This window comes from Pneumocystis murina, assembly GCF_000349005.2.
Source record: "Pneumocystis murina B123 chromosome Unknown supercont1.15, whole genome shotgun sequence".
NCBI classification, from domain to species: Eukaryota; Fungi; Ascomycota; class Pneumocystomycetes; order Pneumocystales; family Pneumocystaceae; genus Pneumocystis; species Pneumocystis murina.
In genome coordinates, this window is record NW_017802373.1 from 19598 (window position 1) to 46613 (window position 27016).

A 27016-nucleotide genomic window follows, 5' to 3' on the forward strand; every position below is an offset into this window, starting at 1 on the left:
AATTTATAAATAAATGATTTTTTGATATTTTGTATTAGTTTTCGTTGATTTTAAACTTTTTTTTTAATATATTAAATATATGTATACATATGAATATACTTTTAGTGCATTTAATGTAATTTAAATTATAGTAATTATTAGTTTTACAGAGATTTATAAAAATTTTTGCAATTATTTAATTATTAATGATATTTAAAATTTATAAATAATTTTATGTAAAATTATTAAAACATATGGTTCATAATATGTAATTTAAACATGAGTTTTAATGTTTAGATTTTTTAAAGAAAATTATTATTATTATGTTTATTATGAAATATAGTCGATTCTGTAATTTGAATTTTATAAAGTCAATATATTTTATAGGTTTAAAATTTTATTTTTTTTTATAACCTTATAAGTAATAGATGTGTAGATACGGTTATATAATAATACATATAATTAGAAGAATAATTAATATTTTTAATATAATATTTTTTAATATTATTAACGTGTAAAAATATCTTAACTAGATGTTTTTATGATATTTTAAAATTGAATATTTTTAGTAATTTCTATTTTTCGAATATCATAGTTCTTTAGGAAATAAAACAGTGATATAGATTAGTTTTCAATTTTGTTTGAGATGTATTAAATCTAAATTTATGGAAAATTATAATTTTTTGTACACATTAATTTAGTAAATATTTTTTAAAATTACGAAAAAAAAATCAAATGTTATCGCTTTAAATTTTATCGTTCTAGGTTTTAAAAAAACCCTTAATATGTTGAAAGTACGTTAGAAAAGATATTTAGTTAAATAATTTTTATCGAGTTGATTCAAAAATGTCTATTAATTCTGTAGACGTTAATCCAGAAAATGAACCAATTTTATTACCTTTTGAACAATTTTTTTTTTGTGGAAACAAGGTTGAATTTATATTAGAATGTGGTAATGGATATCCTGCAAATCATATAATCAATAAGACATATTCTTCTTCTTCTGGAAGGTTATATTTTTCTAATCACAGAGTAAGCTTTTGAAATAGGGATTATATTATATTAATTAGTTTTTAGATTATTTATTTTCCATCTCAAGCTACAGCTAGTTTTAAAAATTTTGCATGTCCTTTAAACAAATTTGTAGATGGGAGTTTTATTCAACGTTTGTTAGAATTTTTTTTCTGATTTTTATTTATAATTATTAGCTTGGTTTTCTTCTAATTATTATCAGGCCACAGTATATCCTGTACCGCAAGGTGGTCTCCCAAGTGTTGCATCAGTTTGTAAGGGTATTGTTTTGTGTTTTTTTAATGTTTCATTTAGGTAAAATTTATATTTAAGGAAGGAGGAGGGTTTGATTTTGCAACAAAATTTTCCGATATTCAATTTAGACTTCATGAAAATAATAATGATCCGCGTTATGTTCAACATTTAGAAGAGCTTCCTCAATACCAAGCTCATGATAGTTCCTTACTTCCTAATGTTAATCAGCTTATTATAGATGATATACCTAGTCTTTCCTATGTTAATAGAGATGCTCCTCCTAATTATGAAGATGTTGCTAAAAATAAGTAAAATTGGTAAAGTGTTATAAGTATCTTGGTCATGTCTATTTTGGTTTTATGCAATGGTTTTTTTTAGTTTGAATTTATTTTTAAGAGTAATTTTTAGTGAAGTTAAACAATCGTATGTATGCTGTTGGATTTTAGAAATTATAGTATTTAATCTGATACAATTGCTGTTGTGTTTTTGTATGGGTTATAATTTATTTAGATTTATTGTAACATTTTTAACATAATAAAATGGTATGTTGTTTTAAAATACAAATATAAATTGTATAGTAATATAATGTTTTGAATGATTATTTAATATAACTGAATATATATAATGTTTACGTATTAGATTGTTACACAATAAATTTGTACGAATTGTTAATTTTATTTTTAAATGGTATTTATTATAAATATTTAAGTCAGAAAGTATTTGTTCCTATTATAATATTTACTTAAAAACAGTAATAAGTTTTAGTTTGTCCTAAGTATTTTTTATTTATCTTATTTTTTATAAATATTAATATTAATTGGTTTTTCTTTCTTAAATTCGAAATTTTGAATATATTTGTAGCATTTATTCTTGTCTAAAATCTAAATAAAAAGCTTTTTATTAAGAAAAAAATTTTTTTATTAAATTTTAACGAAAAATTATATTATTTTATATTAATGATTTAGATTTTAAATCATATTTTGTATTTTCATATGATTTAACAAACGATTTTATATAGAGGTTTATTTTTAGAAATATATATATATATTCCTATTTGAAAAAATTGATATTTCTAAAGATAATTTTCTTTGTAAAATGTAGCCATTTAAGGTTTAGGGTTTGTAAAAAATCTGGACAAGACTTGAATCAGGATTTTATTGATAAATGGAGGTAAAGAAAAAAGCATTTAATGTTTGCTAATTTTTTATAGGGTATTTCGAGATTAAGGTTGTGGATTTCTGATATTGTATTTTTTCCTTTATTTGTATCTGCTGAGGAAAGAAACTATGATGAAAAAGATAATTTAAATGAGAAAAAGAGGGAAAAAAATGATGATTATGATAATAATGATATGGATCCAGAAGATATTATGCCGCAAATCCAAGAAGGTATATTTAATTTGTTGATTTAATATATATATTATTTAATTATATGATTGATTTAAATCACAGAATGTTCAAATACAAAAAAATGTGCGCCTTTAAAACATCATTATGACGAATGTAAGGAGCGTGTTTCTTCTGCTTTTAATGAGTCAGAAAGAAAAAAATTAGATAATGAAAATTGCGTTGGTATATTATTTGTTTATATATTGATTATTTTATTGATTTTATTATTAGAAGAAATGTTTCACATGTAATTAATTCGTTTCCTGATTTATAGTTTTGTAATTTTTTATATAGGATGCACTGTATTGGTAATTGTTCTGCTGGTAGGATTTTTTCAAAATTAAAATAAATACCTTGTTATTCCCTAATGATGTTTTTATTATTTTTAAGTTAATTTATGTAAATAAAAATATGGTTTTTTATTTTGATTTATTAATGTTTTATTTGTATTTAAAAATACAGATATTTTTAGTATTTTTTATTAAATATGAGAATGTGTTTGATTAGGGCTATTTTTCAACATATTTTTTTTAAGAATTATTCAATATTTCATATAATATGAAATATTTTTTTGTACTTAAGTTTTCGATATAAATTTGAATTGTAAATGACTTCTAAAGAGGCCTCTGAATCTATTCGTTCTAGGAAGCTATGTGAGATATGTTCTTTGAATTATCCGTCCCTTAAAGTTTGTTTAATTTTTTTTTTTTTTTTTTGATTGTTACAGCGTCCTAAAACATCTCAAAAACTATGTAAAGATTGTTTTTATTATGTTTTTGAGACAGAGATTCATAATACCATTATATCTAATTCTTTATTTTCTAGAGGAGATAAAATTGGGATAGGTGCATCAGGTGGTAAAGACAGTACTGTACTTGCTTATGTTATGAAAACTTTAAATGATAAATATGATTATGGATTAGATTTATATATGATATCTGTAGATGAAGGTATTCAAGGATATCGTGATGATTCTTTAGAGGTTTCTTGTTCTTTCTTATCTTTTAAATTCTGATAGTTATCGGAAGACCGTTAAGCGCATTCAAATTCAGTATTCTATACCTTTAAAAATTCTAAGTTATGAAGAGATTTATGGATGGAGTATGGATGAGATTGTTAAACATGTGGGCAGAAAAAATAATTGTGAATATTATATGTACACATTTGATTTTTTATTTTAATGAAATTCAAGGTACTTTTTGTGGTGTATTTCGAAGACAAGCTCTTGATAGGTGTGCTACAATGCTGAATATTGATCATATAGTTACAGGACATAATGCGGATGATATTGCTGAGACAATTATTATGAATTGTAAATTTTGTTTTTGGAAAAGTTGTTAAAATTTATATATAATAGTATTACGAGGGGATATCTCTCGTCTTGGACGTTGTACTGAAATATTAACAGGAGAATTTAAAATAAAAAGGTCAAAGCCATTTAAATATACATATGAGAAAGAAATTGTAATGTAATATTTAACATACTTTCATTGAAAAGAATTTAATTTTTTTAGGTATGCCCATTTTAAAAAGCTTGACTATTTTTCTACTGAATGCATTTATTCTTGTTCGTCTATTTTTATTTTTTTTTTTTCCATTAATTTTTTTTTAGCTGAAGCTTTTCGAGGTTTTGCTCGAACCTTGATTAAGGAATTAGAATCCTTAAGGCCTTCATCAATCATTGATATTATTCATTCTGGTGAAGCATTTTTGCTTTCTGATGCTGTGAAAAAAAATCTTCCTACGCAAAAAAATTGTAAAAAATGTGGATATATGTCAAGTAATGATTATTGTAAAGCTTGTATATTATTGGAAGGCTTGAATAGTAGGATTAGTAGATCTGGAATAGAAGAAATAAAAAAGTCAATGATTATAGAAATTATGAGAAATAGTATAAAAATGATAAATAATCAGAAATATGAGGAAAATCAAAAAGGATTAGATTTTTAGATTATTGTTTTGGGTTATAATTTAAAGATAATTTGATAATATTTTGATTTTAATTATGTTTTAATAATATATATGGTTTATATCTTTTTATTTTTCATATTTTATTGTTATTAAGAATTTAAAGGATGTTGAATTTAATATGTAATTTATTACTAATATAATTAGATGTATTTATGTCCCTAAAATGGTAAACGTCATATTTAGTTATTTTGCTAAGGTTGTTTTTAGTTTTAAATTTTATTAATTAAACAAGTATTTTATTTCGTAGTTATAATTTAGATACTAGATTAATTTAATATTCATAAAAGTAATATAAATAAAATTAAGTATTTAAATACTATCGTTTTAATATATTGTTATAAATATAATTTTCATATAAAAATTATAAAATTTAATTATATTTATCAGAATTTATATTAATTAGTGTTTAATTTCGATATTTAAGTTAGATTTCATCAAATAAGATAATAATATTATTATATTAAATTTGAAAACAAATTTGCCTATATTATAAATTTTTAGTTATAATTCTTTATTTAAAATTTTGATGTTTATGATTGAGAAAAGATTGCATTAAATTACCTAATTTTAAAATATCATCTATCATTTAAAATATAGTATATTCTGTTTTTATAAATAATATTTAAGAATTATATTAATTACAAGCTAATAAAAATTTTTTATTTAAAAACTTTGTTTTGCTCATGCAATAGAAATATTATATGTATATATATCATGATTTTTGTTAGTTTATTAAATTTTTTAATATACAATTTGTTTAAGAAGCTTTAATGTTTTCAAGTTTTTTTATAATTTAAAAAAACATTTTCAAAATATTTCAATAAAATATTATTAGAAATCTTTAAAAAATATATTTTGAAGCATTTTTTATTTTTAAAAGTATGTTATTAACAATAAAATGTTAAAATTAAACATTCATATATTTATAGTGTTTCTTTGTTTAATATATTTTAATTATATAAATTAGAAAAGTTTTAATTTTTTTTTAAATAAGAATATCGAAATAATATTTTGTATGATAAAAATTAGAAAAAATTGATTTTGATATTACTTTATTAGTTCATGAAAAATGGAAGAAATAACATTGTTAATAACAGGGGCAAACAGGTTAGTTTAAATGTAAATAGATTTTCGACTTAAATATATGTTAAGCTCGTATAGTGGACTAGGATTTGCTTCAATAATAAAATTTATAGAATATTATTCTCCAGTGTATCAGATCGATGAATATTTAACTGTTATTATTACTTGTCGAACTAAAAAGAAAGCAGAGGATACGATATTTCGTTTAAGAATGCATACTCCGTTACGAAAATTAAAATTGTTTTATGAATTACTAGATCTTTCTGAGATGGAAAGTGTGGAGGCTTTTTGTAGAAATGTATTATTGAAGTATTTTGTTTTTATTTTCTTTTTTTTTTTTTAATTTATAAAAGATATAAAAAGTTGGATATTATCGTTTTTAATGCTGGTATAGGCGGTTTTACTGGAATTGAATGGCTCAATGCTGTTTGGGATATTTTTACAAATTTTATGAATGCCATAACATACCCATCATGGAAAAAACAAGGTATTTCTGTTAAATCTAAAAATGAACTTGGTTTGGTTTTCCAAGTAAACTTATTTTCATATGTTTATATAGTTAGTAATTATCGTATTTTTAAGAAATTGCTAAAAAAGATTTTAGAGAGAGCGTCTTTCCTCTCTTCTTTTCCCTTCATCGCGTCTTATTTGGGTATCATCATTAGAATGTCAACCATCTGCATTTTCTGTTCTTGATATACAATGTTTTTATGGGAAATTACCATATGAATCTTCGAAACGTTTAATGGATATTTACCATTTTGCTACTTATGAAAAATTGCATTATAATCAATATTTATGTCATCCCGGGATTTGTCGAACAAATATTATGTCAGAACATCTTAATTTTTTTTCTACTTTCTTAATGATTATTATTTTTTATATAGCACGTTTGTTGGGAAGTCCCTGGCATACTTGTACTCCCGCAAATGGCGCATATTCTATTATTTATTGTGCTACAGAAAAAAAGGTTCCTCGTGATATTAAATGGGGTAGTGGTACTAATAGATGGGGACGCTGTGTTTTGCGAAAATCTGATGTTATTGCATTTAAGGAAAACGAAATGGAAATAGCTGTTGATTATCTTCATAATCTTGTTAAAGAATGGAAAGATAGATTTTTTATAGATTAGTTTATTTAAAGATTATATGTATTTTATGTTATTTCTAATATTAATGGCGATATATATAGTTGTAGGTATTTGATAATGACATTGATTAATGTTAATTTTTTATCTGTATTTTTAATATTTATAAAGTGTAAATAGGGCTAGGTAATATTTTTAGTGTCCTTTCAGCTTTTTAGTGCCGATTGTAGAAGAGTCGAAAAAAAAATCTAAAAAAAAACTATTATAAAAAGTAATCTCTGATAATTTAGAGATAAAGGATATTTTTTAAAAAAAAAAAGTTTCGGCACCAACTCAAAAAAAAAATAAAAAATAATAAAAGATTGGAGTTTTTTATTTTAACTTATTAAAGGAATCAATATTTTTAAAGAGGTTTCTAGAAAATTAAATTAAAAAATTGGCACTTAAGAGTATTAGAAATATTGTATACATGTCATTATTAGCTGTTGAATCTGTATCTAGCGTTTCTCCTATAAATATTTCAGATGCTTCCAATAAAAATGTTTTGGGTAAGTCTAAACTAACACGATCTGATGAAGTTGCTCCGTCTACCGAGGCCGCTGGCTCGGCTGATGATTCTTCTCGTTTGAATATTGGGGCCAACGTGTTAGTACCTGTTCCTCAAAATAGTCCCAATTCTGCTTCTTTGGTATGCGTTTTATTTTTTTTTTGGTTTTTTTTTTTTGTTTATGAATTTTCAGTATGTTGGTGAGCTTGACCCAAGTGTAACGGAAGCTATGTTATTTGAGCTTTTTAATAGTATATATTAATTGTTTTGAGAAGTGTGGTATATTTGTATTGATTTATATAGATATTGGTGCTGTTGCAAGTATCCGTGTTTGCAGAGATGCTGTGACTAGAAGGTCTCTTGGTTATGCTTATGTTAATTTTCATAATTCTAGTGATGGTAAGAATGTTAACGATATTTTGGTTTTATTAAATATTGATTTTTTTAATAGGTGAACGTGCTTTAGAAGAGCTTAATTATACTTTAATAAAAGGGAAGCCTTGTCGTATTATGTGGTCTCAACGTGACCCTTCTTTGAGAAAAACTGGGACAGGGAATGTTTTTATAAAAAATTTGGATTCTAGTATTGATAATAAGGCACTTCATGATACTTTTACTGCTTTTGGAAATATTTTATCTTGTAAAGTTGCTGTTGATGAGCTTGGAAACTCTAAAGGATATGGTTTTGTACATTACAAAACGTCTGAATCTGCAGAAGCAGCTATTAAGCATGTTAATGGTATGCTTTTAAATAACAAAAAGGTATATGTTGGTCATCATGTATCTAAAAAGGATCGTCAAAGTAAATTTGATGCTATGAAAGCGAATTTTACGAATATTTATGTGAAAAACATTAATCCTGAGATCAGTGAAGCGGAATTTGAGGAGTTATTTAGGAAGTTTGGGAATGTCACTTCATTGAGTCTTTCTGTAGATGAAAATGGGAAGTCTCGTGGTTTTGGATTTGTAAATTATGAGAATCATGAGGATGCTGCCAGGGCTGTTGGAGAATTGCACGATACAGAATACAAAGATCGTAAATTGTATGTTTCTAGAGCTCAGAAAAAGCATGAGCGAGAAGAAGAACTTAAGAAGCAGTATGAACAAGCTAAGCTAGATAAACTCAATAAATATAATGGGATAAATCTCTTTGTAAAAAATTTAGATGATGATATAGATGATGAGCGTCTACGGCAAGAATTTTCTATTTTTGGAACTATTACTTCAGCAAAAATCATGGTAGATGATAATGGAAAATCCAAAGGATTTGGATTTGTTTGTTTTTCATCACCAGATGAAGCAACTAAAGCGATAACAGAAATGAATCAGCGTATGGTTTCTGGGAAACCTTTATACGTTGCTCTTGCTCAGCGTAAAGATGTTCGGAGATCCCAGCTAGAGTCGCAAATAAATGCTCGTAATCAACTTAGAATGCAACAACAGGCAGCAGCAGCAGGAATGCCTCCACAATACGGAATAGCAGGTGCTCCTATGTTTTATGGACAGGGCCCTGGTTTTATGCCTGCTGGCCCTGTAACTGATAGAGGTATACCATTTCCGCAGCCTGGCATAGTATCATCTAGACCACGATGGGTTCCTCAACAGGCTGGGCAACCTAATGGACAAGCTATTCCTCAAATGTATTCTGGTATGTCTGGATATAATGCTTATCTTACAATGCAAGGAAGGCCTCAAAGGTCCGGTAAGTTTTTCTTTTTTTTTTTTGTTTATATTAATTTCTTTTTATAGGGCAAATTTCTCGTTCTCCTCAAGGTCTTCCATCTCGTCCAATAATGTCTATGGGTATGCGCCCTGCACCAGCAGGTGCAAGAGTGTATAGAATTGGCTCCAATATTAGAAATGGAACGAGGGATGGTATTGATGTTGGAAATGATAACCAACTTACCGCTGCTGCTTTAGCTGCTGCTTCTCCTGAGAATCAGAAACAGATGTTAGGGGAAGCTCTTTATCCTAAGGTTCAAGCGTAAGTGAATTTGATGTGTGGGTATTTTTTTTTACAACATTGATAGACAAGAAGTCAATTTTGCTGGGAAAATAACTGGAATGTTATTAGAAATGGATAATTCTGAATTATTGCATTTGTAGCGGTTTTTTAATATGTATTTTATACTAATAATTAATAGAATTGAAGATGATGTTGCATTACGTGCTAAAGTGGAAGAAGCTTTAATTGTTTTGAAAGAATATCAAAAAGATTATAGTGTTCAGGATCAAACAATTGAGATTAATACATAATAAATCATGAAAACGCTATGAATCTTAGATAATAAAAAATGCATCTTTATTTGGCTGTAGTTTTAGATATTTTAATTTCTAGCCAGTTAGACCTTATTTCTATGTATTTTTTTTTCATCTAATAAAATATTGTTGGTGTTGATAAAGCTTTTTCAGTTTTTGAGTACGAATATATAATTTAAATAAATATTTATGTGATTTGTGTTTGTTTTAGAGCTTTAGAAATATATTTTTAATGAATTAGATATTTAATCATTTAGTTTTCTTTAAGGAAATATCTGAGTTAAAATTAGTAAAGAAATATATAAAAATTATGTGTAAAATAGTATAACGATAAAAAATTATGGTTTATTAAAAAAATTGAAAGCAAAAAGAAAAAGTATTGTAATAAGTATATTAGATTTTGTTCAGAAAATGGAAAAGATAAAGTTTTAGATATGCTCGATTTAATAAGTGCTAGTGATAATATATCGTTTTTAAATGTTACTAATTTTGAGGCATTAGAAAGAAAAGATCAAGATATTGATAGAAACGACGTACTTAGTAAAAAAAATAGTCATCTTTTTTCTAGATTTGAAACTAGAAGTTCTAAAGTAGTTGTTACATAATCTTATTATTCCTAATTTTTAATGATATTAGATAAAAAATGTAGAAAATATTAAGTTTAGAAAAGAAAAGTTTGAAAAATTGAATCTGGATAAAAATAGATATAATATGTCACCTGATGTCGATCATAACTTGGAGTTATTAACACCGGATGCAGAAATCGGAATTGTTGAAGATGAAAACACATGTTATATTTCTGAAATATTTAATAATGAACAAGCATCATTTAATAATAATGGCTGTTATGATAATCTCGTGTCTGAAGATTTGGAACTTAATTGTCTTGAAGAATTTATTGAGACATTAGAAAGGAAACGGAAACATGATGATTTTCTAAAGATTAATGAATTTTCAAAAAAATCATCTTGTGAAACTCTTAGTAGCCATGTGAAAAACAATGAAAGCAATTATTTTGATGGTTTAGATTTCCTTTATATTAGAAATAAAACATATTTTTAATATTTTTAACTAGTTTCTGAAAAATTGAGTTTTTCGGAAATGATTGCACCTTTAAATGCCAATATTACAGCTAGCTCTTATTTGAAGTCTCTTTCTCAAAGCGATATTTCTAAATTTTCTGGTAATTCTTTAGATGTGCCATTGGCTAAATCAGCCCAAGATTTTTTTGATAGACAAGCAGCATATGATATTGTTAAAAAGGATTTAAAAAAATGGGAGGATGTTGTAAAATTCAATAGGGCATCTGAATTTTTGAAATTTCCTATTGATTCTTTAGAAAAATCGAAATTAACAAATAATTCATTATTTGCAAAATTTCAAGTTTGTTAATGTTTTCGGCATCTATTATATAATTTATTCTATTTAGGCATCTACACATTTTGAAAGAAGTATTGACGATGTTCTTCAGTCTTCGGGTTTAAAAGATGAAAGATCTGTTCTTGAATTTGAAGAATTATCTCTTAATAAACTTTCAGTAGAAGAAGTTGCAGCGCGTCGTGCTGAACTTAGATTAATTCGTGACTTAATGTTTAGACAAGAACGCAAAGCTAAACGAATTTCGAAAATTAAGAGTAAATCATATCGAAAAATTCATAGACATGAAAAAAAAAAAAAAAAATCTTTAGTTTTAGGTAAAATTGATTATGATGGATTGCCTTTTCAAAACGAAATAAATAAAACTAAGGAAGGAATTGATCTTTATGGTTTTGATAGTAATAAATTAGCTAAACAGCAATTAAATAATAATTGTTTTGTTATTGGTAATAAACAATTTATAAAAAAACAATTACAACATGATAAACGACTTCAAGAAAAAATTCGAAGTATATGTTCTTCTGATTCTGATGAAAATTTAGATAATGATAATAAAAGTTCTGATATTAACAATAAAGATTTATTGACAAATTTAATGAAGTTTAGAAATGAAAACATTAAGTTAAAAAGTTCAATGGGTATGCAATTTATGAATTCTGAGAAAGATAAAAAAATAAAGAATGAGAGAACCATAGATGATGTATTAAATATTAAAAAGGACCCTGAAATATTATGTTCAGAATATAGTAGTAATAAAGTTTATGAACGTTTTTCGAATTCTATTGGACGGAGAATATTTAATCCATCTTTTGTAAGTTTTTATTTTTTTATTAAGTTATTTGTAACTTTTTAAAGAATAAAGGTTATGTTTCTAATATTAATGATCAAAAGCCTGTTGAAACTTTTAAGATTGATAAGGTAATATATTTTGGAGTCTCGAAAATTGTTTGCTTATCATATCATTTTTGAAGTCTTGGAATTTTATAAGCAAGAATTTATCAAGTTCTTCATATGATTCAAAGATTTTAGATACACGTTTTAAAAACTATAATCCATGGTTGATTGCAACTGATGAACTTTCACCTGAGTTTTATGGATTGGAATTGAAATGTGATTCTGAGCAGTCTATAATATATAAAGATTCCCAAAATTTTAAGAAAACTGATGAAACGGAATTGTGTATAGATATTCCTCAAGGATTATTGTTTCCAACTAGTGAAATAGAAGTAAAGAATTATAGAAATAATGCTGAAGAAGATTTAAACATGATATATAATGGCTCAAGATTTGCTTTGAAACAAAAAGATTTGGTCGTTCGAGCTTTTTCAGGCGATAATGTTATAGAAAATTTTCAGGAAGAAAAACTTAAAAATGTCGAAGAACATGAATCTTATAAAAAGAATGATATAATGCCTGGATGGGTATTTTCTTTTTGAAATATTTTCATTTTATTGATGATCTTAGGGGAGTTGGTGTGGTTTTGGAATAAAACATATTTCAAAAAAAATTAAAGTTTCAGATATATCAAAAAAAAATAGAAAAGATTTAGAGTTAAACAATGTAATCATAAGTGAAAAAAATATTAAAAAAGTATAAATATGTTTTTATTTATTAATGTTATTGAGTTTTATAGAATAAGAAATTATTGGTATCTTCAGTTCCATATCCATATCAGACTAAAGAACAATATGAAAAATCCTTAATGTTACCTCTTGGTCTAGAATGGACAACAAGAGGACAGTATCAGGTAGTTTATAATAAATATATATTTAATCTGCTTATGTATTAGAAACTTATTACTCCACGTATTATAATAAAACAAGGTTCGGTTATCGAACCCTTAAAAATATCTTAATTATTAGAATTATTTTTATATTTGAATTATTTATTTGTATATTTTTTAAAAATTGAAAGATTATTTAAATATTAGATTTATAGGAATTAAAATAGATTTTAACTTTTATAAAATCATGATACATTTTTATATTCTTGAAGAGCTTTTACAATAGCAATAATTGTTGGTTTAAAATACTAATAAATAATAAATATGTATATATAAATAGGAAATCTGTTACATTTTTAATTATTTCTAAATTATTTATAGAAATATCATTGGACTTTATGATAGTATTAATGTTATCGTTCGTTTTCTTTAATAAATTAACAATTTGAGGAAGTTGTAAAGTAATTGTTTCGTTTGATAAAAATTTTATCCAAAATTGATTTAAAAATTCATTTGCTGTTTCATGACAAAGTATTACCTGATTCTTTATATCTAATGGAATAACTATTATCATAAATATATCCTTTTTATGTAATATTTTTAACCTGTCTTGAAATTGTGTCTTATTCTAGATTTTATGTTAATTTGTTGGAAAATATCATGAGTTGTATCTCTTGATAATATGTTAATATTGCTTATCTTTATTATGTTAAACTTAAATAGAAGTAAAAGGTTACCAACGTTTATAATTGGCTCCATTTGATGCTCAGTATTTTCAAACTTTATATATAATTTAGGTCTTTTCTACAATTATTAGAATATACAAATATATCATTATTTTAAACTACGAATTTTTTAGAGTAATCTTCTTGGAAGATACTATTTTTTAGAAAATATTTTTTCTGATCTTTTATATAAAGATAAATATTATCTTCGCTTATTATTCCTTCTAAATCATTAAGAATTAAATTGTTAATGTTATTCTAAATTAAATTAGATAGTTAAAAAAAAAAAAAATCAGACATTATCCTTTTTTTTTTTGTCTATATTTCTATATAGGTTAAAATGATTTTAGAATTAATGTAGTAGTTTACTTTTTTAAACAGTTTATCATTTTTGTAGAAAGATTGTTTAAAGAGTGCATCATTTGTATGTTTTCTAGTTCTTTCATAATAATTGATGATTCAAAATCAGCAGTCTATATTATTAAATTAAAAATAATTACTATAAATAATAATAACCTTTGTAATATGATGTTCATTTTTTGTTAAATCAATGAAATATGATATATTCTTTGTATCATTTGAGTATGATTGAATAAAATCTATTCTAAAATTAATAATTAAGTAATTTAGCTTAATTAATGTCTACCATTTTCATAATCAAGATACTTGTCTAATATTTCATCATTGGAATCATATGTATTTAGTTTTTCTCCTCGTAGTTTTTTACAAAGACGAGATAAAAAAAAGCGTCCCCAAAAATCATCTTCCGATAACTATATAAAATATTAATTGTATAAGATTTTTTGAAAAGTATTGTTACTGGAGGAACATTTTCATTATAAATATGTTTAATTAATGGATGTTGTTGAAATATATCGTAAATTTTTTCTTTATTTAGGGATAGTTTGACTTTATTATCAATTGTCTGAGGTTTTATAGTAGTAAGAACATTGTATGGGCCTCGTTTTTGAGCTTTTTCGACTGCATATGTTCTTAACAGATGCTAAATTGAATTAAAATAACATGTATATATAATATATATGCGTATACTATTCGTGTACTCCAAAACTGTTCATTTGTAAGATTTCCTTTAATTACTGCCTCTGAAAATGTTTTCATTAATTCGTTATTGTTTTTGAGAAGAGATTGCTGTAAGTCAATATCCTGCTCAAAATCATCTCTAGTTAATATATCAGTAACAGACTGTTGAATATTATGCAAATATTTTCTTTTTGAATTCTTTTTTTGGATTTCTAATTTGAAATTATTGCAATCATCTTGAGCTTTTGATGATATAAATGTAAAAATATAAGATACTATTTCATTTTTTTGGTCTTTTTTAAAAATTTTTATCATTGCTCTAGGGCTTGTGATAGGTGTAGCCTGCAAATCTTATCTAGATTAGACCTGTATATCATTAATTTCTTTTGTTATACTTTTGATTGAATCCAAAGAAATAGATACAGTAGGCATTTGTTTTCCAAATTCTATCCATTCTATACTACTTTCCTTAAGAATAAGAATTCCTTGTTTATTAAATATATTTTCGTGTGAAGATTGCTTGTAAAACCTTTTATTTTTTTATATAATACTTCAAAAGTTCTTATATCCATTTTCAGATTTCCGCTAGATCGTTTAAAAATTATTTTATATTTGTCATAATATTAAGTTTATTTAATAAGAATTTACATACATGAACTAAAAAATAAAGGAATTATAAATTTCATAGCAATCTAATTCTAAACTATATGTAAAGTTATGTAAGTTTAAATTTTATATACATTATTTTATCCTATTTTTCTTCGTGGTCGTCGCCCTTTAATTTGTTTTTCTAAAACACATTCATCACAATACCACTCTCCTTGAGGTGGTTCTGGAAGACCAATACCTAATATTTATAAAAAAAAAATTATAATAAAATTTAAATTACATGGTAAATGAAACCATTCCCGTTGACATTTTTTCCCATCACATGCAACCATTTCTCCATATGAAATTTGATCGCAATAACAATATGTGGGTTCGTTTGGATATATTAAAATGTTAACTTTAAGTAATATGTAGTAAAAAGTAATAAACCTGGATTTGAGTTCTCTAACCTAAAATATTTAGTGTAAAAGAATAAAATTATTTAGAAATTTACTTTCTAATAAGTTCTCTTCTTGGTTGAAAATGTGATTGTTGATTTTGATCTTTTGATTTAAATTTTTCATATGTATTTCCTTTTTTCCTGTCTTTATCAGGAGTATTAGGCCTTGGAGGTGTTGTTCCTCCATTAATGTGAAGTGTTCTTTTTTTTCTTATTGGAGTAGAATTTTCACGATGATTTCCTTTGGAATTATTGGGAATATTAAGTTCCTCTGCAGTTGTTCTTCTAGTTGAGATTGTTTCTTTTCGATTTTCAGATTTAGAGACGTTTATATTTGATGAAAATGCTGGATGATTTGTCGATCCGAAACGAACAACAGGAGGCATTTCATTTTCTATAAGAGAGAAATCGGAATCAAGACGTTTAAGATGTTTTTTTATAATATCTCTAGCTGATGATGCGACTGAAATTTTTTCATCTGCATAAGGAATAATTTGTATAAGAAGTGAACGTAATCTAGAAATACATATTGATTTATTTTCTTGAAATGATTCTGTATTTGCTAAAAGATTAGAAATAGATGATGATATAAGATGTTCAAGATCTTAAATAAATAAGATTAAGGAATTTTTTTTTTTTCGTTTTTACTTGAAACTTTTGCGTCAACTTCTCGTAATAATGTAAAAATTCTTGTTAAATCTATAGGAAGCGCTTCAATTGCTATTAAATAAAATGAGCAATATTGATAAAAATAGTAATATTACCATCAATAAAATCATTTAAAGACGCATATGTTTCCCCATTATTGTGTAGAAATTTATTAGGTGCTTTCATGCAATTTTTTTTATTAAACACTAATTTGTAATTATACGTAAATTTATTGTTATGATTTTTAATTATATATTTAAAAATTTAGTGAGTATTAAATTTCTAATATAATATAAATATTATTATAAATAAAATATTAAATGAGTTAGATATTTTGATATTTGAAATATTTTTCTCTTAATAATTTTATAGTATTTTAAGATAGTATAAAGATAAATATATAATTGTTTTACACTAATTATTTGAAATTTGGTTAAACTCAAAGATGTAATATTATAATTTAAGAGTTATTTTTATTGAAAATTTTGGTATTTATTCTAATAATAAACGATTTTTTGGTATTAAGATTCAAGTTTTATAAATATTGTAACTAAAAATATAATTTAAGAAGGCAATAATGAACTTAACGTCTAATGATGCAAATTCATTAAATGGACTATAACAAAATATGATTTATAAAAATATACATTATATAGTAAATTAATTATTATATAATTTGTGATTGTTGTGTAATTAATGAGATATTAGAATTTAATATATTTAAAGATTTTTCTTTTTTTGTTCAAATTTTATATTTGCAATAATATATATTTGCAATAATATATATATTATTATTCATCATAGACTAGTAAAATTTCATGTGAACTTTTTGTTATTTAAATAATTGTTATAATATTTTTAAATTTACAGTTAGATAAATATCTTCGGGTTATATAAATTAAATTTGATTGTAATTAATAGATGATTTTTAGGGTATTAATCGAGTATTAATTTTAAAATACACTTAGGGATAAATTATATTTATAAAAAAAAAAATAATATAAAATCTAATAATGGTATTTGATGCAGCCAAACCTATCAAGAAAAATAAATCGTTTTCTTCAATGGAATTAGTTCTTGATGAAGAACGAAAAGAAATATTAAAGTTTCTAGAGACTCGTGAAATGCGATTATCGACGGGATTAAAGAATAAGTTAGAGTAAGTCCTAATGTTATATCATGTATTTAATTTTAGATGTTTTCTTGAAAACAATTTGGAAGTTGGGTTTAGATCTGATATTAATTTAAGTAATACGCTTAATGTATCATCTTTGCCTGAAGGGTATTTAAAAGTATCTTTAGATTGTTATTGTCTTATAAATAATAGTTCACGTTTTTTAAATGAAGTCAAATTCTGTTTTTATATGCTTGTTTTTGTTTTCTAATCATTTACTTTAGTCAAATTCTATTTTTACGAAATCTTCTAGTATTGAAAATGTGATGCAAAAGAGTTTAGATGATGTTTTTTTAGAAAAATTTGATCGTAATGATGTTATTGAATCTAATTCTCATGATGGAGAATGCTTTGATAATTATATAAGATCGGCATCACCATATTTAAATTCTACTGTTAATGAACTGGAGTCTTTGTCTCTTTCTAATGGTTTTGAAATTCAAGGTTTTAAGCTTTAAATTCTATTGTTTTTTGGTTTTTAAATTTTTAGGAAAAAAAAATCCAGTTAATCCGTTGAAAGATTCTTATCATTCTTCTATGTTACCATCTCGCGTTTCAAAAATTATAACAAATAAGATTCATACTTCTAAAAATGCTTCAAAATCTAAAGATTCTAACATTTTTTCGCAAACAAATATGAACTTTTCATTAGAACAAGAGATTGATGCTGATGAGGATAGAAGATCGCAAAATATGAAAATTGACATGGGAACTATTATTTTTACAGAAGATAGGACCATAAGGACTATAAAACGTGGAGAATATCCCTCATCTTTTAGTGAATCTAGAAGAATTCGTTCATATCTTGTTTCTATTGATTTAAGTTCTGAATCATTATATGCTTTAGAATGGGCTATTGGGACTATTGTACGCGATTATGATATTATGATGATTGTAGAAGCCATAGATAAAGATGATAAAGATGATAAGGGTATTTTAGAGTTAGAAAAAGAAAGATTAGCTGCGATGGAAGAGATATGTCAGATTACCCAAAAGCTACTAAAAAAGACAAAATTGATATTGCAAATTGAAATTGAAATAATTCATCATAAAACTCCTAAGCATTTATTAACAGAAATGGTACTTTTTTTTTTTTGAAATTGAGGTTTTAAATAAATTAGATCGATTATCTAGAGCCGACTCTTGTTATTCTTGGTAGTAGAGGATGTAGTTCATTAAAAGGGTTTTTTTTTTTTTTTTGTATTTGTATTAATTGTTATCTTAGAGTTATTTTAGGGTCATTTAGTAATTATATTGTCAATAAAGTATTTGGGTTTGTTTTAAAACTTTAAAAAGTTGATTATTGTGTAGTCAAGTGTTCCTGTTATGGTTGCTAGAAAAAAACCAAGAAAATCGAAGTCTAAGTATGCTGTCTTTGGCACAAATATTCGTATGGCAAATAATTTATTTACTAAGGTTTTTGATTTCATTTGGCTTCCATAACTAAATTGTTAATAGACTATTGTAGATTAAGGTTTAGTTTATATAAAGATCAAAGTTACTTAATCCTATTTGATATTTATCTTATTAAAATCTAAAATTAATGATTATATTAATACTCTGTTTACACAAACGCTTTAAATGTTTTAATGATAAAGAGAATATGTATGCGTCTAATATTAAGGCATAATTATTTATTGAAGGCATGCGCGAAAATTATATCAAATCTAATATTAAATTCTAATTTGAGTATTTGCTTTATTTATCTAATTTAGGATTAGTTAATATTTAAATTTACACAAAAATATTTACTAATGCTAATTTATGTAGTTGTTCTTTTTTTTGGAAAACAGAACTGGTTCCATTTATAACAGCAATTAGTTCTTGTGCTAAACGTTCTGAGAAGTTTTTACTATGTTGTTTATTACTGGCTTCAAGTATCCAGATTATTGCTTTTCTATGTCGCTGATGTTCATTTAAAGGAACTGGCACTTTTATAGATTTAGTTCCTTTTTTTATGAACACCTAATATTGTTAGAATAATATTTTATCACTAGATTTATAATATACAAGTTTCATTAAGGGAGAAACTGTTTTAATAGCTTTAGAAAGAACAAAATATGGATCTGCGTTTATTTTTTGTTTAATATATATAAGCGCGTTTTGAAGTTGTTTTTGTGCTTTTGTTTTTTTTCCATTTTTCATTATGATTCCAACGGTATGATTGAAAAGTTTATCGAATTTATTAAATTGTTCTATTTATGTAAGTGAATTGAAATAATATCAAATTTCTAGCTAGCCATTCAAATTTTGTGATTCATAGTTTTTTTCTGAAAAAAATAAATTATTTCTATCATTTAAGTTGGATGTTTGCTGATTTATATTTTCGGTAATTTTAGTTTTAGATTTGCTTTTAATAGATTCTTTTAAAGTCAAGTCTTCATATGCTTCCGTTTTTATTGGCAATGTTATTTTTTTCTTATGTATTTTTTCATATGTACTTATTTCTTTTTTATATAAAAATATGATTGAACTATTAAAATTATGAAATTTGATTATTTTATTTGTTATTGGATTAAAAAATCTAATAAAAATTATATTTTTATTTGATAATAAATATGTCATTTCTAGATTTTGGTATATATAATGTGGTTGTGTAGTTTTTATGATATTTTGAAAATTAGTTTGAATTTATTTCTATCGAAAGGATATACGCTTCGAAATTTTTAGATCTAATGGATATTTATTTGCTTTTGAAATTTGAGTTTTAGGGAAATGCTTATGTGTTTGAGTTTGTGTTAAATGTATTCATTTGAAGGTAACTATAAGTTGAAGCAAATTGTTAATCTTGGAGGAAAACAAAAAGAAAGTAAAGAGCTTTTATTGAAGAAAGTTGCGAATGATAGAAAAAAAAGAGACGATGAGCGTCGTAGACATAATGCTGCTGTTTTGTTGCAGGTTAGTACTTAATTTATATATTTTCATTAACGAAAAGAAGAAAATTATACGTTCTAGAATAGCTATGAAAAATGTTAAGGATATGTTTCGCCATGATTTTGATCACGATATTTTAGAATATAAATCTACCTTGAATTTTTCAGAAGATCTTTTCTTAAAAAATATTAGAAGATTGATATTTTTTTATCAATTAAAAAATGATTTTTACAGATTGTACGGAATTGTAGATATTATTTTAAGAGATATTGATTTTGGAAATATGGCTTTTTTTCGTGCTTTTCTTAGTATTTCTTCTTGGATTACATGTCGTTTTGGTTGTATTTTGATAGAAACTTTAAATTTTACTAGGTTTTTTTCTTATGGGTATTTATTATTTATTAATAAAATTATAGTGATATTATGTTTCATAAAAAAATTTTTGGGATTTTACCTGATCTTGCTTGTTCAAACGTTTTTTTAATTAGTTCTGGTTATTATAGAGAGCTTTGCCTTTATATTTGTAAAAATGTATGGTATTGAAAAATTATATTATTTATTTGATACATTTTCTAGGAAACATCTTTCACTCCTTCCCTTATGTCTCTTTTTTTCAGAACTATTATGAATCCTTTGAAACATTTTCACACGTCTGAATATTTAGTACAGAAAATAGTGTTATCTGAATTTATTGTGAATTTTTTTGTTTTAACTAAAAAATATGGTGACTTGTTGGATTCTGTGATACATCAACTTAAGCTTTTTTTTTCTAACATTATATTCTTGCGTATTATATTAGATATAAACTTTGATTGTTTTTTAGAACAAGAGCTTTTATGGATATTACATAATATATTGATATATGTAGTAGATTGGGATAAGATGCGATTAATTTTATCTTCTTTTGATGAAATAGTATGTATTTGTTGATAATAAGTTATTATTTTTGGTATAATATTATATAGGATTTATATACTCGCTGTGTTAGTGAAATTTTGATACAAATATTTAAAAAAATGAGAGTTTCTATGGAATCATATCATTGTGATAATAATTCTGATAATGAAAGTATTGATGATGTACAGTCGGTAACGAATTATAAAATTGTTTCCAAGAAGCTGTTTTTTGAATTAAATCTTTCTTTTATTTTTTCGATTGAGCATATTTCCAGAATCATTGCTTATGTTTCCCCCTCCACCGTTGTTAGTATTTCTAAATTATTTGTGATGTTGATGGAGATTTGGCCTTTTAAAAAATCAGAAATAATGACACAGCTTGTTATTATTTCTACTGATACTGATGAGCATAAAAATACAAATATTTTATTCGTATTATGGGAGAAAGTTAAAATAGATATAGTAGGACTTGAAATTATAGAAAATATAGATGTTTGTAAAAATAATCTTTTTTCTACGTGGAATGATGAATGGTATGCTATGCTTCTTTTATTTGAGCTATATTCTCGGATTTTAATGACTATGGTAATCTTTAATTTTATTTTATTTTATAAAATAATTTAATTTAAAGATTGACGATGAATTTATTGATCTTATGAAAAAAAATCTTGCTTTTTATGATATAAAGATTTTGGTTGATTTCTTGAAAGTATAATGTTATATAATTTAGTGATTTTTTTCTAATTTTTTAAAGAGATTGTCTTACGCACTTTATTGTTACAATGAATATTCAGAAACACAATTTCATGTTTATGATATAAATTGTCTTAATATTGTTCGCTTACGTAATGTTGTTACAAGATTGATACAACAGTTATTCATTCGGGAGTATTTTTTTCTTGATATTTATCTTTGTTACTGATTTTTAGCTCTCGGAAACAGTTTTTTCCACATGATTATTGGTTAATGACTAATCGATTTGATATGTCTATATTCATGTCTTTTGTTATTTCTGAAATGATAAAAAAATATGAGAATTATAATAATAAGCAATCGCTAAATTCTTTTTTTGAAAATGAAAGGGATAAAACTGTTTTTTCTATAAATATTTTGAGAGATTTTCCTTTTTATTTTCCTTTTTCTGTTAGAATGCATATATTAAGAAAATTAATTGATCATGATATGGAGAAATTTGGGCATTCTGATTCTTGGAATATAATAAATAGGTTTTATGTAACAATTAGACGGAATAATATATTTGATGATGGATTTGAATCATTGTATACTATTGGTAAGGATATTAAGAAGCCAATTAATATTGTTTTTATTGATCGGTATGGTTTACCTGAAGTTGGAATAGATGGTGGAGGTATAACAAAAGAGTTTTTAACATGGTAATATTATATTATATATATATATAAATATAATAGCTTTGTATAGTATCTGTAAACAAGCTCTCGATGTGAATTTTGGTTTATTTTATGAAACTTCTGAGCATCTGTTGTATCCTAATCCTCATTCATATGCTTGCGAATGTATAAATTTAAATTTTACTTTTATATAGCTGATTTCTTAGCATCTCAACTTCAATGTTTTGAGTTTTTGGGAAGATTGATTGGAAAATGTATATATGAGTCTGTTCTTCTTGATGTTACATTTGCTCCTTTTTTTTTGACAAGGATTTTAGGGAAAAAAAGTTATTGTAAGGTTTATTATAATATCGATCATTCTGAATTATAACTTTGTTTAGTGGATGATTTGGTAATATTAGATTTCGAATTATATAGAGGACTGGTAGTGTTTAATTTTTTTTATTTTTATTTTTTTAATGATAAGATGTTATTGAAACAATACACTGGTGATGTTCAAAATGATTTTTCTCTTAATTTTACTATTATTGAACAAGGTATCTAAATATTCATGATAATTTTTATTGAAACTTTGAACAATAGAGTTTGGGAAAACTACTACAATAGAATTAATACCTGGAGGTTCTGACATTTCCGTAACAAATACAAATCGTTTACAGTATATATATACAATGGCTGATTATCGACTTAATAAGGTTATTTCCAAGCAAAGTTGTGCTTTTGCTAAAGGATTGTTTGATATTATTGATATTAAATGGTTATCAATGTTTAGTAGTCAAGAATTACAGAAAATAATTGGAGGCTCATCTCTACCCATAGATATAGATGATTTACGTAGTAATTCTGTTTATGGAGGATTTCATGATGACGATCCTACTATTGAACTTTTTTGGAGCGTTCTTCGTGAATTTTCTGTTTTTGAACGTCAAGCATTTTTAAAGTTTGTTACTAGTGTATCAAGGCCACCTCTTTTAGGTTTTAAAGATTTAAAACCTTTATTTTGTATTCGTGATGGTGGAAATGATACTAATAGACTTCCCACTGCATCTACTTGTGTTAATCTTTTGATTCTTCCAAGGTATAGTGATAGGGCTACAATGAAAAGGTAACATAAAATATATATTTAATAATATTAATTTATTTGAAATAGTAAACTTTTATATGCTATCAATTTTTGTGCTGGTTTTGATCTTTCTTAATTTTTATTTTTTAATACACTATACAATATTAAAAATATATATTTATTCATAAAATATATTAATACTAATAGATTACTAAATAATGTTAATTCGGTAATTGTAGTATTATAATAAATGTTTAAATTTTAATATAAAATTGTATAACATTCTATATCTACTGTGTAACTATATGTAAAGAAATTATCTATACTATTAAAAATATATATTATATTTAACTTAATAGGCAAATAATTATTAAAATATAATTCTAATTTTTAAAATAAAAAACATTGTATTTCCACCAAATATGTTATTTCTATAAATAAACTCGAAATATTAATGTTAATATTTATATGTTTTAAAAACATTATAAGTTAATATTATTTAATAGATTTTTAAATTATGCAATTAAGCGAAATTGCTTTTTTAAAAAAAAAGATATAATGTTAAATATAGTTAATTTTTAAATTACATTAAAAATATTAATTTTCAAAATGATTATTTCAAATAACATGATAATATAATTTATCTATTTCTAATATTTTTGAATTACTAATTCAAAAAAAAAAAAAATAATAAAAATATTCATACATTACTATAAATCTATACAATTTTATTATATTATTTATATTATTTTCTAAATTCAATTTTTTTAATTATTGCATAAAAAAATAAAAATTTGAAAATTAAGATGTCTTATCAAAAAAAAATAAATTTTAATAACAATGAAAACATTTCTTTTATTAATATTAACAATGCAATATCTGAAAATGATTTTACAAAATTAAAAAAATATGGATCACAAGGCTATGGCTTTATAAATAATAACTTAAGAAAAAAAATATGTATTAACTCGATTTTTATATTTCATTATTTAATATTCTTATAGGGGAAATTCTTATATGTCCAGAAGATAAAAAATTAGAATCTAAAATCGATTGGAAATTATTACCAGTACATAAAGATGAAAACCAAGTCCAACTTGATGTCGATAGATCATTTATACACTATCCTAAAAGTTGGTCATACCATTTCATTATTAAAATCTAATATATAAGAGACCTTAGCTATCTTGATATTAAAAAAAAAAGAAATGAACTAAATTCATTGATCGTAGAGATTCTTCGAAAACATCCATATCTCAATTATTTTCAAGTAATAATTATATATATTAATACATTTTAACATATTTAGGGATATCATGATATTGCTCAAGTATTTTTGCTTTGTATAGGAAGAAAAAAAGCAGCAAGACCATTAGAATTTCTGTCGCTTACACGTATTCGTGGTAATATATAATTTTATTATTAAATTAATTCATTTATTTTTCAGATTTTTTCCTACCATCACTATCTCCTGTATTAGATCATCTTGAATTTATAAAATTAATTGTTCAAAAAAAAGATCATGAACTTGGAAAACATATTGCAAATGTTCCATCGCATTTTGCCTTAGCATCATATTTAACGTGGTTTTCTCATGAAATAAAACATCTTAAACATATTTTCGAAATATTCGATTTTATTTTATCTACTGATACTGCTATGGTCCTTTATATTTATGCTGCAGTAAGTCTTTTTTTTTTTTTTCTTTAAAATAATATTAATATAAGATTATTATCCAAAAAAAAAGTGAAATAATGATTATTGATAAGGGAGAGACTGATATTTTACATAAGTTTCTAAATAATTTATCTCAAGAGTGTCACTCAAAAGATATATTCCGAAAAAGTATATCTTTAAGGGAAGAAATATCTCTCTGTTCTTTGTCAAACTGGAAATATATCATGAAGTATAGTTTCTTAAATGATTCAGAAGAAAGATATAATCTAGAATATGCATCAAAATTATATTATATGGAAATAAATGAATTAAAAAAATTAAAATCACAGCAATATATATTTACTAAAAATATATTAAATAAAACTATATTAATAGCAACTGTAGCATTACTTAGTATTTCAATTGCATATCTCAAAAAAATTATTAAAAGCATGTAAACTAAAAACTTCATATAAATATTAGTTTTTTTTATATATATTTTTTAAATATTACTACAATAAAAATGTCATTATTATTAGATATGATCTTTAAAAAAATTTATATTTAATATTAAAAATAATCGTTATATTTATATATAAAATATATTAAAAGATTTTTTTCATTCATTTTTTTAAAAATGAATACGATAATTTATATCTTACATTAAAGTTATTATAATTCATATACAATAATATACAGAAAGATGTACTGAAACATAATTCAAACAATAGAGAAAACTATTGCATTCTCGATACCAAAATACGTCATTAATATAGAAATACATAGATAAAATGATAAACATTCTTATATTTAAAATCAATTCCTGATTTTTTTTTAAAGATACAAAAAAATTACATATTTCAAAAAAACTTAAAAATTAGAATTTAATATGTTTAACTTTTTACAATTCCATTGAAATAAAATAAATTAGCTATTATCATTAATCATTCATTTTATAATACTGCTTTCAATTTCAATTGACACTTAAAAAAAATAATACAAATAACATAATATATTATTTTATTTGTCTCACTAAAAGATTTCTTAATGTTTTTACATTATCATACTTTATTAAATTTCTTAACGTAACACATATTTTATAATTTTTTTCTAAAAAGCACAAAACAAATATCAAGAACAAAATTTAAATAAAATAAATTGGTACGATTCTTTTATCAATAAAATTGCAACATTATTATAGATTTTATATCAAGAATTATTTGTCGCTATCGCAAATATTTTTTAAAAAAAAAACAAGTCATTTATCTAAACTATCAGGATCCATCAAATAAATAGAAAATCTATAAAAAATAAAGACCTAGAAAAAAATCCTATATGAGATGATTTTTCATAAAATCCTTAAATAAATTATTTATTCTATCAATTGCTATGATTTTTTGGTTATCAACAGTGAACGAGCATTGGCATACATTATGGAACTTAAAAATTAAATTTTATAAGCTAAATTAAATTATCAACATATTATTCATAGGTTTTCAAGAATATATCAATATGCTTGTTATTTGAATAAAATAATAGGTAAACAATTGTCCATGCTTCGATTCGAAGCACTTGGATATCTATCAATAAAAAAAGGACATTTAGCTTTTGATTATGGCCAATAAAAATAATCTCTTAGAAATTTATCAGAGGAAAAAGTTATTCTAGAAATAATATATGAGAATAAAAAATTTCAATCTCATATAAAAGAACTAATATCATCTATTGAACAAAATATTCTATATTACGCATATCATGAAAAAAATTACTCAGATGGTATTTTTTATCTCACAAAAAAATACATTTAATATTAAACATTTAACTTCATTTATAGAAAATTT

General features: G+C 23.9%; 12 protein-coding genes across 12 annotated transcripts; 9 read left to right on the forward strand and 3 right to left on the reverse strand.

Annotated features, from left to right (window-relative positions):
• Nucleotides 1–784: 784 nt before the first annotated feature.
• Nucleotides 785–1557, forward strand: PNEG_02996 (hypothetical protein; the record flags this gene model as incomplete). The annotated part of the gene is made up of 4 exons (XM_007876854.1): nucleotides 785–1011; nucleotides 1057–1144; nucleotides 1188–1261; nucleotides 1306–1557. Exons 1-4 carry the CDS (start codon nucleotides 826–828, stop codon nucleotides 1555–1557), a joined length of 600 nt encoding a protein of 199 aa, XP_007875045.1. The 5' UTR covers nucleotides 785–825.
• An 812-nt stretch (nucleotides 1558–2369) lies between these two features.
• PNEG_02997 (hypothetical protein) lies at nucleotides 2370–2884 on the forward strand (the record flags this gene model as incomplete). The annotated part of the gene is made up of 4 exons (XM_007876855.1): nucleotides 2370–2415; nucleotides 2456–2633; nucleotides 2697–2816; nucleotides 2865–2884. The coding sequence occupies exons 1-4, from the start codon at nucleotides 2410–2412 to the stop codon at nucleotides 2882–2884; spliced, it is 324 nt and encodes a 107-aa protein (XP_007875046.1). The 5' UTR covers nucleotides 2370–2409.
• A 417-nt stretch (nucleotides 2885–3301) lies between these two features.
• Nucleotides 3302–4583, forward strand: PNEG_02998 (cytoplasmic tRNA 2-thiolation protein 1; the record flags this gene model as incomplete). The annotated part of the gene is made up of 7 exons (XM_007876857.1): nucleotides 3302–3321; nucleotides 3361–3615; nucleotides 3662–3776; nucleotides 3826–3945; nucleotides 3991–4102; nucleotides 4148–4200; nucleotides 4246–4583. The coding sequence occupies exons 2-7, from the start codon at nucleotides 3520–3522 to the stop codon at nucleotides 4581–4583; spliced, it is 834 nt and encodes a 277-aa protein (XP_007875048.1). The 5' UTR covers nucleotides 3302–3321; nucleotides 3361–3519.
• A 1042-nt stretch (nucleotides 4584–5625) lies between these two features.
• PNEG_02999 (hypothetical protein) lies at nucleotides 5626–6859 on the forward strand. Its single transcript, XM_007876858.1, has 4 exons — nucleotides 5626–5711; nucleotides 5757–5996; nucleotides 6041–6245; nucleotides 6292–6859. Exons 1-4 carry the CDS (start codon nucleotides 5674–5676, stop codon nucleotides 6817–6819), a joined length of 1011 nt encoding a protein of 336 aa, XP_007875049.1. The 5' UTR covers nucleotides 5626–5673; the 3' UTR covers nucleotides 6820–6859.
• A 384-nt stretch (nucleotides 6860–7243) lies between these two features.
• PNEG_03000 (hypothetical protein) lies at nucleotides 7244–9620 on the forward strand (the record flags this gene model as incomplete). The annotated part of the gene is made up of 7 exons (XM_007876859.1): nucleotides 7244–7462; nucleotides 7515–7572; nucleotides 7625–7720; nucleotides 7773–9023; nucleotides 9071–9305; nucleotides 9352–9423; nucleotides 9466–9620. The coding sequence occupies 7 exons, from the start codon at nucleotides 7244–7246 to the stop codon at nucleotides 9575–9577; spliced, it is 2043 nt and encodes a 680-aa protein (XP_007875050.1). The 3' UTR covers nucleotides 9578–9620.
• A 312-nt stretch (nucleotides 9621–9932) lies between these two features.
• Nucleotides 9933–12812, forward strand: PNEG_03001 (hypothetical protein; the record flags this gene model as incomplete). Its single annotated transcript, XM_007876860.1, has 10 exons — nucleotides 9933–10030; nucleotides 10082–10170; nucleotides 10217–10601; nucleotides 10656–10963; nucleotides 11010–11768; nucleotides 11813–11875; nucleotides 11929–12378; nucleotides 12422–12547; nucleotides 12591–12704; nucleotides 12747–12812. The coding sequence occupies exons 1-10, from the start codon at nucleotides 10015–10017 to the stop codon at nucleotides 12810–12812; spliced, it is 2376 nt and encodes a 791-aa protein (XP_007875051.1). The 5' UTR covers nucleotides 9933–10014.
• A 113-nt stretch (nucleotides 12813–12925) lies between these two features.
• PNEG_03002 (hypothetical protein) lies at nucleotides 12926–15018 on the reverse strand (the record flags this gene model as incomplete). Its single annotated transcript, XM_007876861.1, has 13 exons — nucleotides 12926–12988; nucleotides 13033–13244; nucleotides 13286–13379; nucleotides 13422–13484; nucleotides 13529–13663; nucleotides 13704–13731; nucleotides 13775–13878; nucleotides 13922–14004; nucleotides 14052–14178; nucleotides 14226–14408; nucleotides 14456–14796; nucleotides 14842–14931; nucleotides 14976–15018. The coding sequence occupies 13 exons, from the start codon at nucleotides 15016–15018 to the stop codon at nucleotides 12926–12928; spliced, it is 1566 nt and encodes a 521-aa protein (XP_007875052.1).
• A 174-nt stretch (nucleotides 15019–15192) lies between these two features.
• PNEG_03003 (hypothetical protein) lies at nucleotides 15193–16328 on the reverse strand (the record flags this gene model as incomplete). Its single annotated transcript, XM_007876862.1, has 6 exons — nucleotides 15193–15293; nucleotides 15336–15452; nucleotides 15485–15504; nucleotides 15549–16098; nucleotides 16143–16214; nucleotides 16259–16328. The coding sequence occupies 6 exons, from the start codon at nucleotides 16326–16328 to the stop codon at nucleotides 15193–15195; spliced, it is 930 nt and encodes a 309-aa protein (XP_007875053.1).
• Nucleotides 16329–17155: 827 nt separating this feature from the next.
• On the forward strand, nucleotides 17156–18789 carry PNEG_03004 (hypothetical protein; the record flags this gene model as incomplete). The annotated part of the gene is made up of 8 exons (XM_007876863.1): nucleotides 17156–17295; nucleotides 17338–17424; nucleotides 17470–17488; nucleotides 17541–17760; nucleotides 17807–18396; nucleotides 18438–18581; nucleotides 18628–18732; nucleotides 18775–18789. The coding sequence occupies 8 exons, from the start codon at nucleotides 17156–17158 to the stop codon at nucleotides 18787–18789; spliced, it is 1320 nt and encodes a 439-aa protein (XP_007875054.1).
• Nucleotides 18790–19008: 219 nt separating this feature from the next.
• PNEG_03005 (hypothetical protein) lies at nucleotides 19009–19881 on the reverse strand (the record flags this gene model as incomplete). Its single annotated transcript, XM_007876865.1, has 5 exons — nucleotides 19009–19022; nucleotides 19069–19111; nucleotides 19170–19281; nucleotides 19327–19511; nucleotides 19557–19881. The coding sequence occupies 4 exons, from the start codon at nucleotides 19879–19881 to the stop codon at nucleotides 19074–19076; spliced, it is 660 nt and encodes a 219-aa protein (XP_007875056.1). The 3' UTR covers nucleotides 19009–19022; nucleotides 19069–19073.
• A 177-nt stretch (nucleotides 19882–20058) lies between these two features.
• Nucleotides 20059–23669, forward strand: PNEG_03006 (hypothetical protein; the record flags this gene model as incomplete). Its single annotated transcript, XM_007876866.1, has 14 exons — nucleotides 20059–20214; nucleotides 20255–20562; nucleotides 20607–20721; nucleotides 20767–21105; nucleotides 21156–21671; nucleotides 21718–21795; nucleotides 21841–21974; nucleotides 22016–22480; nucleotides 22527–22621; nucleotides 22663–22788; nucleotides 22837–22880; nucleotides 22923–22992; nucleotides 23039–23561; nucleotides 23607–23669. The coding sequence occupies 14 exons, from the start codon at nucleotides 20059–20061 to the stop codon at nucleotides 23653–23655; spliced, it is 3018 nt and encodes a 1005-aa protein (XP_007875057.1). The 3' UTR covers nucleotides 23656–23669.
• A 656-nt stretch (nucleotides 23670–24325) lies between these two features.
• Nucleotides 24326–25633, forward strand: PNEG_03007 (hypothetical protein; the record flags this gene model as incomplete). The annotated part of the gene is made up of 6 exons (XM_007876867.1): nucleotides 24326–24479; nucleotides 24524–24652; nucleotides 24695–24789; nucleotides 24829–24922; nucleotides 24967–25202; nucleotides 25247–25633. 6 exons carry the CDS (start codon nucleotides 24326–24328, stop codon nucleotides 25631–25633), a joined length of 1095 nt encoding a protein of 364 aa, XP_007875058.1.
• Between the last annotated feature and the right edge of the window lie 1383 nt (nucleotides 25634–27016).